At 34.1% G+C, this 16,237-nt stretch overlaps 2 protein-coding genes across 3 annotated transcripts in view; one reads left to right on the top strand and one right to left on the bottom strand.

Moving 5' to 3' along the window:
- The window catches only part of xxylt1 (xyloside xylosyltransferase 1), a 32,852-nt gene extending 31,300 nt beyond the window's left edge, over positions 1-1,552 (bottom strand). The window contains exon 1 of the mRNA XM_022739535.1: positions 1,379-1,552. The gene's annotated coding sequence lies outside the window, so the exon portion shown is untranslated. The remainder of the gene's footprint in view (positions 1-1,378) is intronic.
- srsf11 (serine and arginine rich splicing factor 11) lies at positions 1,216-10,289 on the top strand. Of its 2 annotated transcripts, none has more exons than XM_022739335.1 (12): positions 1,216-1,337; positions 3,068-3,201; positions 5,939-6,048; positions 6,627-6,716; positions 6,806-6,852; positions 6,947-7,080; positions 7,542-7,623; positions 7,736-7,849; positions 8,692-8,781; positions 9,003-9,074; positions 9,169-9,346; positions 9,465-10,289. In XM_022739335.1, exons 1-12 carry the CDS (start codon positions 1,216-1,218, stop codon positions 9,669-9,671), a joined length of 1,380 nt encoding a protein of 459 aa, XP_022595056.1. In that variant the 3' UTR covers positions 9,672-10,289. The 2 variants fall into 2 exon arrangements, with proteins under 2 accessions (XP_022595056.1, XP_022595134.1); XM_022739413.1 differs by lacking the exon at positions 1,216-1,337 and adding an exon at positions 5,558-5,677 and having other exon boundaries at positions 3,134-3,201.
- The last annotated feature ends 5,948 nt before the right edge of the window (positions 10,290-16,237 follow it).

The following is a 16,237-nucleotide window of genomic DNA, read 5'->3' as shown; positions in this document are numbered from 1 at the left end:
AGAAATACACATGGGGGTGTGGTGTGGTTACATGCCAGGGAAATTCTGTATACCTCCACTAATTCATTGACCTGGAGGGATTTTTGTTGGAATATTATCCAGTTTTTATATACCCTAAACCGAAATCCAGATTAACTGTGACCAAGTACTGTTGCAGGAGGGAGTGTTGGTGAATAGAAGTGGAATATGCCCACATACTGTCCACATACACTGTTAAACCAAAACATTAAAACCAGGTATACTAGTTTAAATGTCATGGCATATGAGTGAGTTACTAATCCTGTATAGGTCCTCAAGGCTTCTCAGATTTTCTTTCCTGGCTTCTGGAATATGGGGGCAGATCAGCAAACTCTGTTCTCTGAATGTTTTATGAAATGTCTGTATTGTTTGAGGGACATTTGCTTGTAACAGTATTCATATACATTGTGGTAAAAGTTGTGTAGTAGTAGTGAATGATCAATTAGTCGATCAACAGAAAATCTTTCTGCAATTATTTTGCTAATTGATCTATTTATTATTTATAGAGCAAGTTACAAAACACAGTTACAATGTGCTTCACAATAAAAATAAAGAATAACCGTAATAAATCAGAAGCATTAATCTAAAATAAGATAAATAATTAAAACAATTACAACAAATACCATGCGTTAAGAAAAAGCCATTAGATAAAAGTAAGTTATAAGAATAGATTTAAAAGAGGATACTGACTTTGTCTGTCTAAAAATGACAGTAAATTGAATACCTTTGGGTTTTCAAACTTTCTCAAACTCAAGACATCACATTGGGCTGGGAGAAATAGTGACGGACACATAAATAACAGTAATTCTTCTCAAGGAAAGGCGTCGGAGTAATTCTCAAACCACTGGTAAATATCACCGAAAAACATTATTATCATATCATATGGTCCCCACTTACACGGAATCAATTGCGTATACTATGATAGAACTCACAAGTACGAGTTTTCAATCTGCGCTTGAAAGCACCATTCCTGCCTCGCGACAGTTTCGGCCGCGGCATTGTTGCTCTCTGCTCGCGGCGGTTGATTTCTTGTCTGTAGCAAATGCCAACCACCCTCTATTTTACAGGAAAGATGCGCGTTTTTCTATTCGCCTAATGTTGTTTTCCTCGTAAACGTTTCGTAGCTCGTCTTTTTTTGTTTTAAATCTAGGCACGTTGCTAGCATATAGCTAGCCAGCTTGCTAACCAGTCGCGAAAATGAACTCCAACACGCACGTCATTCAGGTGACAAATGTCTCCCCGAGCACAACGTCCGAACAAATGAGGACTCTGTTCGGATTCCTCGGAAATATAGAGGAACTGAAGCTGTTTCCACCTGAGTGAGTATTATCCATTATACGTAGGTAAAACGTTGCCTTACCTAAGCTCACGCTGGGCTCCTCTTGAGGCCTTCCAGCACCGAGTAGGCCTCGTTGCACGGCTTGCTAATGTTAATGCTAACATTTGCCCGCGCCCTCCGTAAGCGGTAGTCGCTCCCCGCAGCACATACCGACACTACGGCTGTACGCTCTTGTTCAACCAATCTTCCGACAAATTTCTCAGTTAATCATTATGTCTATAAAATGTCAGAAAAACGGTTAAAAGTGCTCGTTACAATTCCCCAGGTCATGTCTTTAAATGCCTTATTTTAGACCAACAGCCCAAAATCAAAAGATGTTAAATTTACATGGTTATTCAATTATTAAAGTATTCTCATTTTAAAAAATAGTAAAATTTCTGCTAATGGGCAGATTGATCCATAGACGGATCGTTACAACTCTAATTAATACGTTTTCCTGTCGTGTGTTTGGGTGAATAGACCCCTCTAAATCCCTCTCTTCTGCAGCCACTAGGATGTAACATGTCCAAATAACAACCAAGTGTTGGTAATGGTGTCAGGACTGACTCTATTGTCAATTATTCTCCCTGTAATATCTAATCAATCATTAAGAAAATGGTGAAAACATGTTCATCACAAGTTACCAGAGCCCAAGATGACAAATTTAACTTACATATTTTTTTACTTCAAAACCTGAAAATATTAATTTCACGGTGAGATAAAATGGTAAGATGCAGAAAATTCTCCAATTTTAAGGACTGAAAAGTAAAGGTGAAATGATTAATTGATGAATGAGTTAACTATTTTTTAGAAATGATTCATTTTCAAAAATTTCTGTTCTCATTCTTTTAAAGTGGATATCTGTTTTTCTTTTTTTCTTTTTATATCACATTAAACTGAATACCTTTTGGTGTTGGACACAGTCTTCTGAAAGTTAGTTGATAAAGTAATCACCAGATTAATAATGCAAATAATAAGTTGCTACCCTGCTGAAAAAATTGAAGAGCACATAAATATCCAAATTAAACTCAAATTAGTTGTCTAATTGTATCAACATGTTAACTATGTAAAGACATTTCTACAAATTCAGAAACTTTTTTTTTCTGGCAATTTGCATCCTATACAATTAATGAGAAAAGTAATTGTCAGATTCATAAACAGTGTTAATTGTTAATAAATATTTGTTGCAGCTCTTGTTGTAGCAGTGAAGAGCTGAGAAAGGGCATTTTTTTAAACAAGTAAATATAGTGCGTTTTAAATGGACAAACAAGTAGAAGTCAAATAAATATCAATAGGATGCTTGGATGGAAGTATTTTCATATTGACTTTTAGAAGGAATAATTGTTCTCTGCTTTGTATTTTCTTCTAATGAATTACACCTGGCTACTGTGCAGGTAGGAAATGTCTTAGACTACTTTTTAGGCAAGATAACGATGCAACAACACAGTAACAATTCAGTTTTAACTCACTATATAAATCACATTACAAGCATCTAGTGAGAATTATGGATAAATGTTGTGACAATACAACATGCTAGTAATATTTAACCAGCCTCAGTTTTATTTCAGGATTATATTGTGTAAGCAGAGGACACAGGACATGAGAGATTGTTCAGCTCATAATCCTTTATTAACTCAGTTGTCCCTGGGGACACAAACTCACAGTTTGAAGAGGGCATGTTGGGTCTCCTTGTTTGTATTCTTTGCACAACATATCTGTATTTTTTTCCAGTGACTCTCCCTTGCCTGTGACTTCACGTGTCTGTTTTGTAAAGTTCCTTGAGTCTGAATCGGTGGGAGTTTCTCAACACCTGACGAACACCGTCTTCGTGGACAGAGCCTTGATCGTGGTCCCTTTTGCTGAAGGTGGGTGTCTTATTGTATTATGTTACTCACATGGCTATCTCTGAACATACATCACAATGTGTAGGTGTATTTAATAGAATTGCAAACACTATCTGAGCCATTGTGAGTTTTCTGACCAAGCAAAATTAGCTAAGCTTTTCAGTGCTTGGCATTTCTAGGTATGTAAAAGGGAAATGTACATTTGTGTCCATGTCTTACAATCTAGCTGTAAACTTCTCTCTCTGTTATTTGTGTTGTGGTTTTCATAGTGGACAAGTCATTTGCAGAGAGCCCCTTCCTTGCTGGCTGAAAGTGGTCCTCTGCTGCCATCAGGAGATTAGAAAAAATAATGGCACCAGGCTCGCAAGCCCCCTTCTCTCTCTTGTTCTGCAGTAAAACATTAACTCTTTATTTTTTCTCCTCTGTTCAAGGCATCTTTTCTTTAAAACAAATTAGCCACACAACTCTTAAGCAAGATGAGGGGGTGGGGGAGAGGGTGCAGGGCAATCTCAATTCCTCACATGTTCAAAGTATTGTAGTTCATTTCAAATAACATGTACATTGATTTGTAGGCATGCACCAAACTAGGGATGCCCCGAGCAGATCTGTTTCATGGCCGTTCAAGGCATTTTTGAAATTGAACCATTTCTTATCCTCTGTTTATATTTTAACTTTTTCTCTCTGGATACACCACTTGTCAAAATGTCCCAGTGTTCATGATCCAACACTTCAGGCTAAAAACAGTCACGTTACCTCTATTTCAACTACATTTTGCAGGTGTTACACACTAACGGCATAACTTATGTTATGAACCACACATGTAACTGATCCAGACTGACTCTCCTTTGCCCATTCATATTTTATGCAACACTGTAAGAAACTATTAAAGATCCTGCACACAGGTGTTTTCAGTTACTGGCTGATTAGACCTATATATATATATGGTGCCAGCTTGCTGAGGTCACCAAACTCCAGTGTAAGTTGTCCTGCCCTAACAGGTGCAACAAAACTTAGCAATAGAGTGAGGGAGATGTCAACCAAACACAGCCGTACAGGCCCACACTGTCCTGAACGAGGTCTAATCGGTCAAACAAGTGAAGAAACCTGTGTGGGTTCACGGTGGGTGTTTAATTTTCTTAATGCAGAGCTGTTCAGCAAACGCATCCAAACTGCACTGACTTTTTAAAATGTACTCTTGGCCTGTTTAAGCCAAATATATGCTGTGCAACTGCATTACAAAGAAAAATATAAATACTGGATCAGGACTTGGTATTGGCAGATTCATAATACTAACTTGCTCAGATTGGGAATAAAAAGAAAGAAATGTTCGGGACCTCCCTACACCAAGCACAAAGCATGCAAGATAGATTAACTAATCAGCTCTGCATGCAAGACTAGACTTTGAAAGTGTGTTCCATCATCTACAGAGTTATTTTCAGCAGATGTTGTGGAAAGTTAATTAGAATATAATTTGGTTATCAATCATGATAAACGTATAAACTTCCTTTGGCTTTTACTTGGTTCATGTGCCAAAGCCTTGTAGTATTTATTTACACTGTGCATTTGTATTCCCAAATTTTCACTAACACACAAGATAAAAAGTAGAATTAAGCCTCTGCTTGATGTTGCAGTAAAAATGCTTATTTATTGACCCTCTCCACACATGACTCTGAAAGAGTTGAGTGAATCTCACGTTTAACAGTGGTGTTTCTTTTGTTGTTGTGTTTTACAGTTCTTTTTCCTGGTTCAGCCAGCCCTATATACCAGGCCCTGCTGAAAATGCCACCAACAGTTTTGTCTTCTGCAGCCTTATCCTGTTTCTCAAGTGTCCTTTCTGTTGTGTGCGTGTGTGCGCGTGTGTGTCTCTCTATCTCTCTCTCTCTCTCTCCCTCCCTCCGCCCCTTTTTAAAATGTAAAAATGTCAGATTAAAAATAGCCTATTTTCAGATTGCACAACCATGGATGATCATCTCCTTAAGATTTTCCCTTTTGATTTTACTGTTTGGTTTTCTTCAGCTTTGGGCACATTTTCATGATTTTATCATGGCTTTTGCTGGCATTAGCCCATAACTGTTTAATGCAGATTATCTTGGACATTGTTAAGTTATTTTGTTCTTTGTTTTCTTGTGACATACTGTCGGCTAAAACCTAGCAGTACTGTAGTTTGTTAGCAGTACTTTATCTGGTTGCGAAGTAATTTTTTTGTGGTGGGATTGTACAAAGTAACCACCAACAAAAGCCCAGAAAAGGTAAAATGACTGAACCTTTTCTGTTTTTTGTATTGGTAGTGGTAAGTGATGTTGAAATGTACCCTTGTGTATACACCCCAATCATGAACTTTGTTTTCTGTATCTCAATGTTTTTGTGTGCTTTATAGCGAAGCAGCCGGCGCGAGTCGCTTGTTCATAAAACATCTAATGAAAGTTGAGAGCACATCCCACGGGACAACTGGCTGTGCTTGCTTACGTTTGGTTCATGACTTAAAAAACAAGTACAGGTGATAAAATCTTGGCAGTGTTGACCACAGTGTGTATTGTGACTTTTGAACTCATAGCTGCTAATCCTACAATCATACTTTGACAAAAAAAAAAAAGTCAGGGATCAAGATTTACAGACAAGACAAAAAGTGGATTTTTATTATTTTTTTTATTTTTCACTACAGAGTAGTTAGACTGAGGTGGCTTGTCTGCAAGTCTTGTCTGAGTGTTTATCGATGTTTGCTTGGAGCAGGTACTGAAATGCTGTTGTTTTTCTCCAGGAGTCATTCCTGATGAATCTAAAGCTATGTCCCTGCTGGCTCCAGCGAATGCCGTGGCAGGAATGATGCCTGGTGGAGGCCTTCTTCCAACACCCAACCCTTTGGCATCAGTGAGTTCTTACATTAAGTTTGTCTTTAAAGCTTACATTGTGTTTTGGTATCAGAATTTAACGTTTTATTTAAAGAGCAGAGTGAGGATATTAGCATCTAGGCATGTTAAGAAATGTGGGAAAAATAGCATACAACTTTTATATTATTGGCATATAAAAATTCACAGATATGGTATTGTGAAAATCTATTGATTTATTTAACTGAAATAAATCCATAGATTTTTTTTTTTTTTTTTTTTAATCTTTACTATGGATGGCCACAGTGTGATGTGAGCCTATTAAATACTTAGTGATAATGATTGAGCCATGTTTGTAACAAGACTACAACACATTACTGTCGGGACTGAAAAGGTTTCATTTAATGGGACATCTACTAACATTTATGTATAACGTACTCCTTGTAATTAATACTGGATGGTGAGCTTTGTAAGACATATCTTGCACGTTTGGAAAACCATGAAGCACCACAAATGTAGCGTCTATGCCAAAAGCCTCTTAAAAACATGACAAATCAGTAGCAAGTCAACTGTGCTATGTCGAGCGATGCATATCTTAACTGTCTTTGTGTAATATTTCAGATGGGAGGGACGCCATTTGGAGGTCTTGGAGCTCCCAACATGGAGCAAATGGCTGCCATGGGAATGCCGGGACCAAACATGAACCCCCAGGTGAGCATTCAATGAGCCACATTCATAGTCGCAGCATATTCAAACAAAATTTCTCTGATGTTTTAACATTGTACTCATATCTCTCTCAGGCTCTCTCTGCTGACTTCCTGAAGCTCATGCAGTCCATGGACCCCAAGTAAGAAACTATACACAATCTAATCCCGAGCATGCAATCCAACGTGCCTAAATATTTCTTTGAGAAAAATCTAAATGATTGATGGGCCTTGCAGATTGAATCCATTAGCGGCTGGACTGAACTTGAATCCAGGACTCAAGACTGATGCCTCGAATAAGGAGATTGAAGAGGCCATGAAGAGAGTCCGAGAGGCCCAGTCTCTCATTTCTGCAGCCATTGAACCAGGAAGTCAGTAGACTGTTTCTTGTATATAATGTAAAACACCAGCTTTGGTAGAAAAGTTTTAATCTGGCTGGTTTATTGGATACTATAGTCTTTTCTTTCTTTCTGTTAATAAGAACAGTTTGTTTCTGGAAAATGTATCGCTTAAAAAAAAAAAAAAAAAAAAAACTTTGAAAATTGAGCGGTTTTTGACCAAACTAATCACAGAAACCCTTAGGTCCTATGGGGACCTGATAATTGACTCTTTAGGATGCTGCATTTAATGAAGACTACCTGCTTTATTTAGCAGTTTATAGTACATTATAATGAGTGAGGAAGTTTAATTCCTAAACTGCTCTTTTTCTTAAAGTGAGATGAACTCTAGAATTATAATCAACAATGACAAGAATTTGTGCATATTTATTTGTTATATGAGCAATCAGTCTCTACTACATGGTAAATATTTAACTTCGTTATTGTTTTTGTAGATAAGAAAGATGACAAGCGTAAACATTCCCGCTCCCGTTCACGGTCTCGGCGCAGACGGTCCAGATCTCGCTCGAGACACAGGTAAAGTTTACATTTGCATTACAAATTCTGCCACCAGACTATTAACATCAGTTCAACACTACAGTTGTGTTATTATGTTTTAAATTCTGTTCTGTTCTGTTCATTTTGGCAGACGTTCGAAGAGCAGGTCTCGGCGGAGGTCCCATTCAAGGAGTAGGAGGAGGTCCAAGAGCCCACGAAGGAGGAGATCTCACTCCCGGGATAGAAGCCGCCGCAGTAGATCGAGGTCAGCATCTCTAATATTGTCTTCAGTACAAACATAGCTTTCTTTTTACTTTATTGGAGGACTTCCTGCCTGCGTGTGTTGACTACTGCAACTACTGGAGACATGGACCCTTTTAGATGAAAGGATTTTTTTTGTTGTTTTTTTGTTTTTCCAATAAGCTCATGGGTTTGTCTTTCTGAATACAAATTGCTTTACAAAAAAATTCACTTGTAAGAGCTGCCAGTACATCCAGGCCTGCACAATATATCGGTTGCTGATAAGTAGGAAAATTAAACTATTCTTATTGTTGCGATGAGGGAATTTCAGCCAATAACAACGTTCGATAATGCAGAGCATGCTGCGGACGCCGCTTAAAACTCGGCTCTGAATAGTGATTTTTTCCCTTCTGGTCTTCCCCTCTCCTTGTGTTGCTGCCTGTTTGCACAAAGCTTCCCACAGTACACACTTGTCAATAAGGAGATAAAGTCTGGCATTAATCAGTCTAGAAAAAAGAGAAACTATGTGTATTACGTTTACAATAAATTAACATATTCTTTATTCCAGGGACAGTGAAGGCTTTCAACGTTTTTGTTTGTATTAGAAAAATTAAGTTAAATTAAATATTTTCCTATTTTTGAATATTTTTGAATTCATGAGATTAACATTGGTTATAATATCAGCTAGAACAAACATCATTATCATTGGTTATCAATCCTGAAATTTCATATCAGTGTACCTCTGTCCAGTTTTCTACTGCTCGCTTCGAACAGCTTCTTGAACTTAAAATGCCTGTATGACCCCGCAAACTTTCCTGTAATGTGCTGCTGTTTGCTAATTTTGTTGACCTTGATTGTCTTGAACAGGGACAGGAGAAAGGAGGAAAAGTCAAAGAAAAGGTCCAAGACGCCCCCCAAGAGCTACAGCAGTGCCAGGAGGTCTCGAAGCATCAGTCGGTGAGTGGTTTGATTAGCGTCATGTTACTCTGGTCAATTACAGGCACACGTGCCATTCATAACACTTTCAGTTGCTGTTCTATTACATTCACAACCATTCAGTTCAAATGGCAGCAGTCCATGGTTTGAGAGCCTATCATGGGATTAATTTTAGGCACACCAACTTTAAATCCAGACAAGAATGACAGACTTGACTTATATGAAATACTTTTGGCTCTCAGGAGGCACAGGCGAAGCCGCAGTGCGTCTCGCTCCCCCAGGAGGAGGCTGTCCAGGTCTCCATCACCCAGACGGTGAGTCGTCATGTGCAACACATCTTTAATTTACAATTTAAATTTTGGAGCACAGCAGCAAAATATAACGATATGATGTATTTGTAATGTTCAGTCACAAGAAAGAGAAGAAGAAGGACAAGGATCGTGAGAAGGACCGGGATAGAGAAAGGAGGGAGGACAGGGACCGGAGCAGAGACGAAAGAGAACGCTCCACTAGTAAGAAGAAGAAGAGCAAGGACAAGGAGCGAGATCGAGACCGCAAGTCTGATAGTGAGAAAGGAGACGTTAAGGTATGGTGTGGCTACGTTCCTTCTGATGGATATAGAGCTTCTCAGCAATCTACTGATCCCAGAATTTTCCAAATACCCTTTTTGCGTTTTTAACACCTTTTAAACTGTGGTGATACAGGTGACTCGGGATTATGATGAGGAGGAACAAGGTTATGACAGTGAAAAAGAAGGAGAGGAGGAGGACGACGAGAGGAAGAGCGACTCTGACTCTGCTTCATCTCCCAAAGGCCAGGAGGAGATGGAGAGATCAGAGGGCCAAATTCCCAAAAAGTCCAAACTAAATGGAGACGATCACCATCAGGAAGACATGGAGATGAGCGATTAAGAACGTCCCCGAGACCGAACCAGACCGCGTTATCTTTCCACTGTCCTTTTATATTTTTAATATAGGCCACAATATGTCTGTGCCTGATCACTCAGAGTTAAAAAATGGTTTGTTGTCTTAACTGTAGAAGCCTTGGGGAGGGGAGGGGGTGTAGAAGGAAAGCAGTCAAATAATTTTTGTAAAAACATGAGTAAACAAGGACTAAAATATGAATAACTTGAGACATGGTTTTAAATTGTCATTGCTGTACTTTTTAAGATCCTGTTGGTTTTTCTTTTTGTCGCCTTTGTGTTCAAACTTTATCTTCCTGACAGTAGAATACACAGCACTTTCAAATTAAGTGCTGTGTCTGTAAATATTTTACTAGTTGGGATTGAATCCTTTCCTCAGACTGTTAGTCACTCACCACCTGGCACCAGCTTCATGTTTGTTTGTTTTTTCTTTGGGTTGCTGAACCATTTTTGCTTCAACTGTGATGCACCCAGTCGTGTTTCAGCTGACCTTCCTATTTACAGCCCTTTGTAAGTGTACACTGTAGATTGAAATGTGTTGCAATGAAATACTTTGTCTGCAATAGGTTTTCCAAAGGAAACTAATAAAATTGGGTCAAACTGTCAACTTGTTTGTTGTTATTTACAGAAAATGTTAAAAGAAAGGGTAAATATTTTGGGAAATATAACATGGCTTAAAGCTCTGACACTGCCGATATTCTGGTGCTATTAGACGTTTTTATGCCTTATATTATGACATTTGATGTTTTATGACTTCCTATACTATGACCTTTGACGTATCTATGCCTTACTGTAGTATGACGTTTTTATGACTTGCTATACTATGAGGTTCTTTTGACGTTTTTATGCCTTGCTATACTATGATGTTTTGACGTTTTTGTCTTACTATATACTATGAAATTTTTATGCCTTACTATACTGTGATGTTTTTATGCCTTGCTATACTATGACGTTTTTTTGACGATTTTATGCCTTATTATATACTATGAAGTTTTTATGCCTTGCTATACTATGACTTTTATTTTGACTTTTTTATGCCTTACTATACTATGACATTTTTTATATTTTTATGCCTTACTATACTATGACTTTTTGACGTTTGTATGCCTCACTATACTATCTCTCTCTCAAATTGAATCGAAGGCAACTGGACTTGTATTTGTCCAGTTGCCTTCGATTCAATTTGACAGAGAGATAACTATGACCTGGACGAATGAGAACATTCACAGACTCACTATACTATGAAATTTTAATGCCTTACTATATTATGTTTTCTGACGTTTCTATGCCCTGCTATACTATGACGTTTTTATGCCTTGCTATACTATGACGTTTTTTTGACATTTTTCTGCCTTACTATACTATGACTTTTTATACCTTACTATTCTATGACTTTTTATACCTTACTATACTATGACTTTTTGACGTTTTTATGCCTTACTATACTATGAAATTTTAATGCCTTACTATATCATGTTTTCTGACGTTTCTATGCCTTGCTATACTACGACGTTTTTATGCCTTGCTATACTATGACGTTTTTTTAACATTTTTATGCCTTACTATATTATGACGTTTTCTGATGTTTCTGACTTGTTATACTATGACTTTTTTACGTTTTTATTTCTTACTATATACCAAAAAAGTTTTATGCCTTGCTATACTATGATGTTTTTATGCCTTCTTATACTATGACTTTTTTTTTAAACTTTTTTATGCCTTACTATACTATGACGTTTTTTATGACTTTTTATGACTTACTATACTATGACTTTTTATGCTTTACTATACCTTGACTTTTTATGCCTTACTATACTATGACTTTGTAGGACTTTCTCTACCTTACTACATTATGACGTTTTCATGACTTTTTATGCCTTACTATACTATCACGTTTTTATGACTTTTTATGCCTTACTATACTATGACGTTTTTATAACTTTTTATGCCTTACTATACTATGACGTTTTTATAACTTTTTATGCCTTACTATACTATGACGTTTTTATAACTTTTTATGCCTTACTATACTATGACGTTTTTATAACTTTTTATGCCTTACTATACTATGACGTTTTTATAACTTTTTATGCCTTACTATACTATGACGTTTTTATAACTTTTTATGCCTTACTATACTATGACGTTTTTATAACTTTTTATGCCTTACTATACTATGACGTTTTTATAACTTTTTATGCCTTACTATACTATGACGTTTTTATAACTTTTTATGCCTTACTATACTATGACGTTTTTATAACTTTTTATGCCTTACTATACTATGACGTTTTTATAACTTTTTATGCCTTACTATACTATGACGTTTTTATAACTTTTTATGCCTTACTATACTATGACGTTTTTATAACTTTTTATGCCTTACTATACTATGACGTTTTTATAACTTTTTATGCCTTACTATACTATGACGTTTTTATAACTTTTTATGCCTTACTATACTATGACGTTTTTATAACTTTTTATGCCTTACTATACTATGACGTTTTTATAACTTTTTATGCCTTACTATACTATGACGTTTTTATAACTTTTTATGCCTTACTATACTATGACGTTTTTATAACTTTTTATGCCTTACTATACTATGACGTTTTTATAACTTTTTATGCCTTACTATACTATGACGTTTTTATAACTTTTTATGCCTTACTATACTATGACGTTTTTATAACTTTTTATGCCTTACTATACTATGACGTTTTTATAACTTTTTATGCCTTACTATACTATGACGTTTTTATAACTTTTTATGCCTTACTATACTATGACGTTTTTATAACTTTTTATGCCTTACTATACTATGACGTTTTTATAACTTTTTATGCCTTACTATACTATGACGTTTTTATAACTTTTTATGCCTTACTATACTATGACGTTTTTATAACTTTTTATGCCTTACTATACTATGACGTTTTTATAACTTTTTATGCCTTACTATACTATGACGTTTTTATAACTTTTTATGCCTTACTATACTATGACGTTTTTATAACTTTTTATGCCTTACTATACTATGACGTTTTTATAACTTTTTATGCCTTACTATACTATGACGTTTTTATAACTTTTTATGCCTTACTATACTATGACGTTTTTATAACTTTTTATGCCTTACTATACTATGACGTTTTTATAACTTTTTATGCCTTACTATACTATGACGTTTTTATAACTTTTTATGCCTTACTATACTATGACGTTTTTATAACTTTTTATGCCTTACTATACTATGACGTTTTTATAACTTTTTATGCCTTACTATACTATGACGTTTTTATAACTTTTTATGCCTTACTATACTATGACGTTTTTATAACTTTTTATGCCTTACTATACTATGACGTTTTTATAACTTTTTATGCCTTACTATACTATGACGTTTTTATAACTTTTTATGCCTTACTATACTATGACGTTTTTATAACTTTTTATGCCTTACTATACTATGACGTTTTTATAACTTTTTATGCCTTACTATACTATGACGTTTTTATAACTTTTTATGCCTTACTATACTATGACGTTTTTATAACTTTTTATGCCTTACTATACTATGACGTTTTTATAACTTTTTATGCCTTACTATACTATGACGTTTTTATAACTTTTTATGCCTTACTATACTATGACGTTTTTATAACTTTTTATGCCTTACTATACTATGACGTTTTTATAACTTTTTATGCCTTACTATACTATGACGTTTTTATAACTTTTTATGCCTTACTATACTATGACGTTTTTATAACTTTTTATGCCTTACTATACTATGACGTTTTTATAACTTTTTATGCCTTACTATACTATGACGTTTTTATAACTTTTTATGCCTTACTATACTATGACGTTTTTATAACTTTTTATGCCTTACTATACTATGACGTTTTTATAACTTTTTATGCCTTACTATACTATGACGTTTTTATAACTTTTTATGCCTTACTATACTATGACGTTTTTATAACTTTTTATGCCTTACTATACTATGACGTTTTTATAACTTTTTATGCCTTACTATACTATGACGTTTTTATAACTTTTTATGCCTTACTATACTATGACGTTTTTATAACTTTTTATGCCTTACTATACTATGACGTTTTTATAACTTTTTATGCCTTACTATACTATGACGTTTTTATAACTTTTTATGCCTTACTATACTATGACGTTTTTATAACTTTTTATGCCTTACTATACTATGACGTTTTTATAACTTTTTATGCCTTACTATACTATGACGTTTTTATAACTTTTTATGCCTTACTATACTATGACGTTTTTATAACTTTTTATGCCTTACTATACTATGACGTTTTTATAACTTTTTATGCCTTACTATACTATGACGTTTTTATAACTTTTTATGCCTTACTATACTATGACGTTTTTATAACTTTTTATGCCTTACTATACTATGACGTTTTTATAACTTTTTATGCCTTACTATACTATGACGTTTTTATAACTTTTTATGCCTTACTATACTATGACGTTTTTATAACTTTTTATGCCTTACTATACTATGACGTTTTTATAACTTTTTATGCCTTACTATACTATGACGTTTTTATAACTTTTTATGCCTTACTATACTATGACGTTTTTATAACTTTTTATGCCTTACTATACTATGACGTTTTTATAACTTTTTATGCCTTACTATACTATGACGTTTTTATAACTTTTTATGCCTTACTATACTATGACGTTTTTATAACTTTTTATGCCTTACTATACTATGACGTTTTTATAACTTTTTATGCCTTACTATACTATGACGTTTTTATAACTTTTTATGCCTTACTATACTATGACGTTTTTATAACTTTTTATGCCTTACTATACTATGACGTTTTTATAACTTTTTATGCCTTACTATACTATGACGTTTTTATAACTTTTTATGCCTTACTATACTATGACGTTTTTATAACTTTTTATGCCTTACTATACTATGACGTTTTTATAACTTTTTATGCCTTACTATACTATGACGTTTTTATAACTTTTTATGCCTTACTATACTATGACGTTTTTATAACTTTTTATGCCTTACTATACTATGACGTTTTTATAACTTTTTATGCCTTACTATACTATGACGTTTTTATAACTTTTTATGCCTTACTATACTATGACGTTTTTATAACTTTTTATGCCTTACTATACTATGACGTTTTTATAACTTTTTATGCCTTACTATACTATGACGTTTTTATAACTTTTTATGCCTTACTATACTATGACGTTTTTATAACTTTTTATGCCTTACTATACTATGACGTTTTTATAACTTTTTATGCCTTACTATACTATGACGTTTTTATAACTTTTTATGCCTTACTATACTATGACGTTTTTATAACTTTTTATGCCTTACTATACTATGACGTTTTTATAACTTTTTATGCCTTACTATACTATGACGTTTTTATAACTTTTTATGCCTTACTATACTATGACGTTTTTATAACTTTTTATGCCTTACTATACTATGACGTTTTTATAACTTTTTATGCCTTACTATACTATGACGTTTTTATAACTTTTTATGCCTTACTATACTATGACGTTTTTATAACTTTTTATGCCTTACTATACTATGACGTTTTTATGACTTTTTATGCCTTACTATACTATGACTTTTTAGGACTTTCTCTACCTTACTACATTATGACGTTTTCATGACTTTTTATGCCTTACTATACTATCACGTTTTTATGACTTTTTATGCCTTACTATACTATGACTTTTTATGCCTTACTATCCTATGATGATTTTTATGACTTTTTATGACTTACTATACTATGACTTTTTATGCTTTACTATACCTTGACTTTTTATGCCTTACTATACTATGACGTTTTTATGACTTTTTATGCCTTACTATACTATGTCGTTTTTATGACTTTTTATGCCTAACTATACTATGACTCTCTATGCCTAATTATATTATGACGTTTTTATGACTTTTTATGCCTTACTATAATATGAAGTTTTTATGACTTTTCATGCCTTACTATACTATGTCGTTTTTTTGACTTTTCTCTGCCTTACTATACTATGACTTTTTATGCCTTGCTATACTATGTCGATTTTATGACTTTTTATGCCTTACTTTACTATGACTTTTTATGCCTTACTATACTATGACTTTTTGTGCCTTAATATACTATGATGTTTTTATGACTTTTTATGCCTTACTATACAATGACTTTTTATGCTTTACTATACTATGACTTTTTATGCCTTACTATACTATGACGTTTTTATGACTTTTTATGCCTTACTATACTATGACTCTCTATGCCTTACTATACTATGACGTTTTTATGACTTTTTATGCCTCACTATAATATGACGTTTTTGTGACTTTTTATACCTTACTATACTATGACGTTTTTATGACTTTTTATGCCTTACTATACTATGACTTTTTTTGCCTTACTATACTATGACTTTTTATGCCTTTTTATACCATGACTTTTTTATGACATTTTTTGCCTTACTATACTATGACTTTTT

This window comes from Seriola dumerili, unplaced genomic scaffold (genome assembly GCF_002260705.1).
Source record: "Seriola dumerili isolate Sdu_G_001 unplaced genomic scaffold, Sdu_1.0 BDQW01000002.1, whole genome shotgun sequence".
Classification (NCBI taxonomy): domain Eukaryota; kingdom Metazoa; phylum Chordata; class Actinopteri; order Carangiformes; family Carangidae; genus Seriola; species Seriola dumerili.
This window is presented reverse-complemented; position numbering and strand designations above follow the sequence as displayed.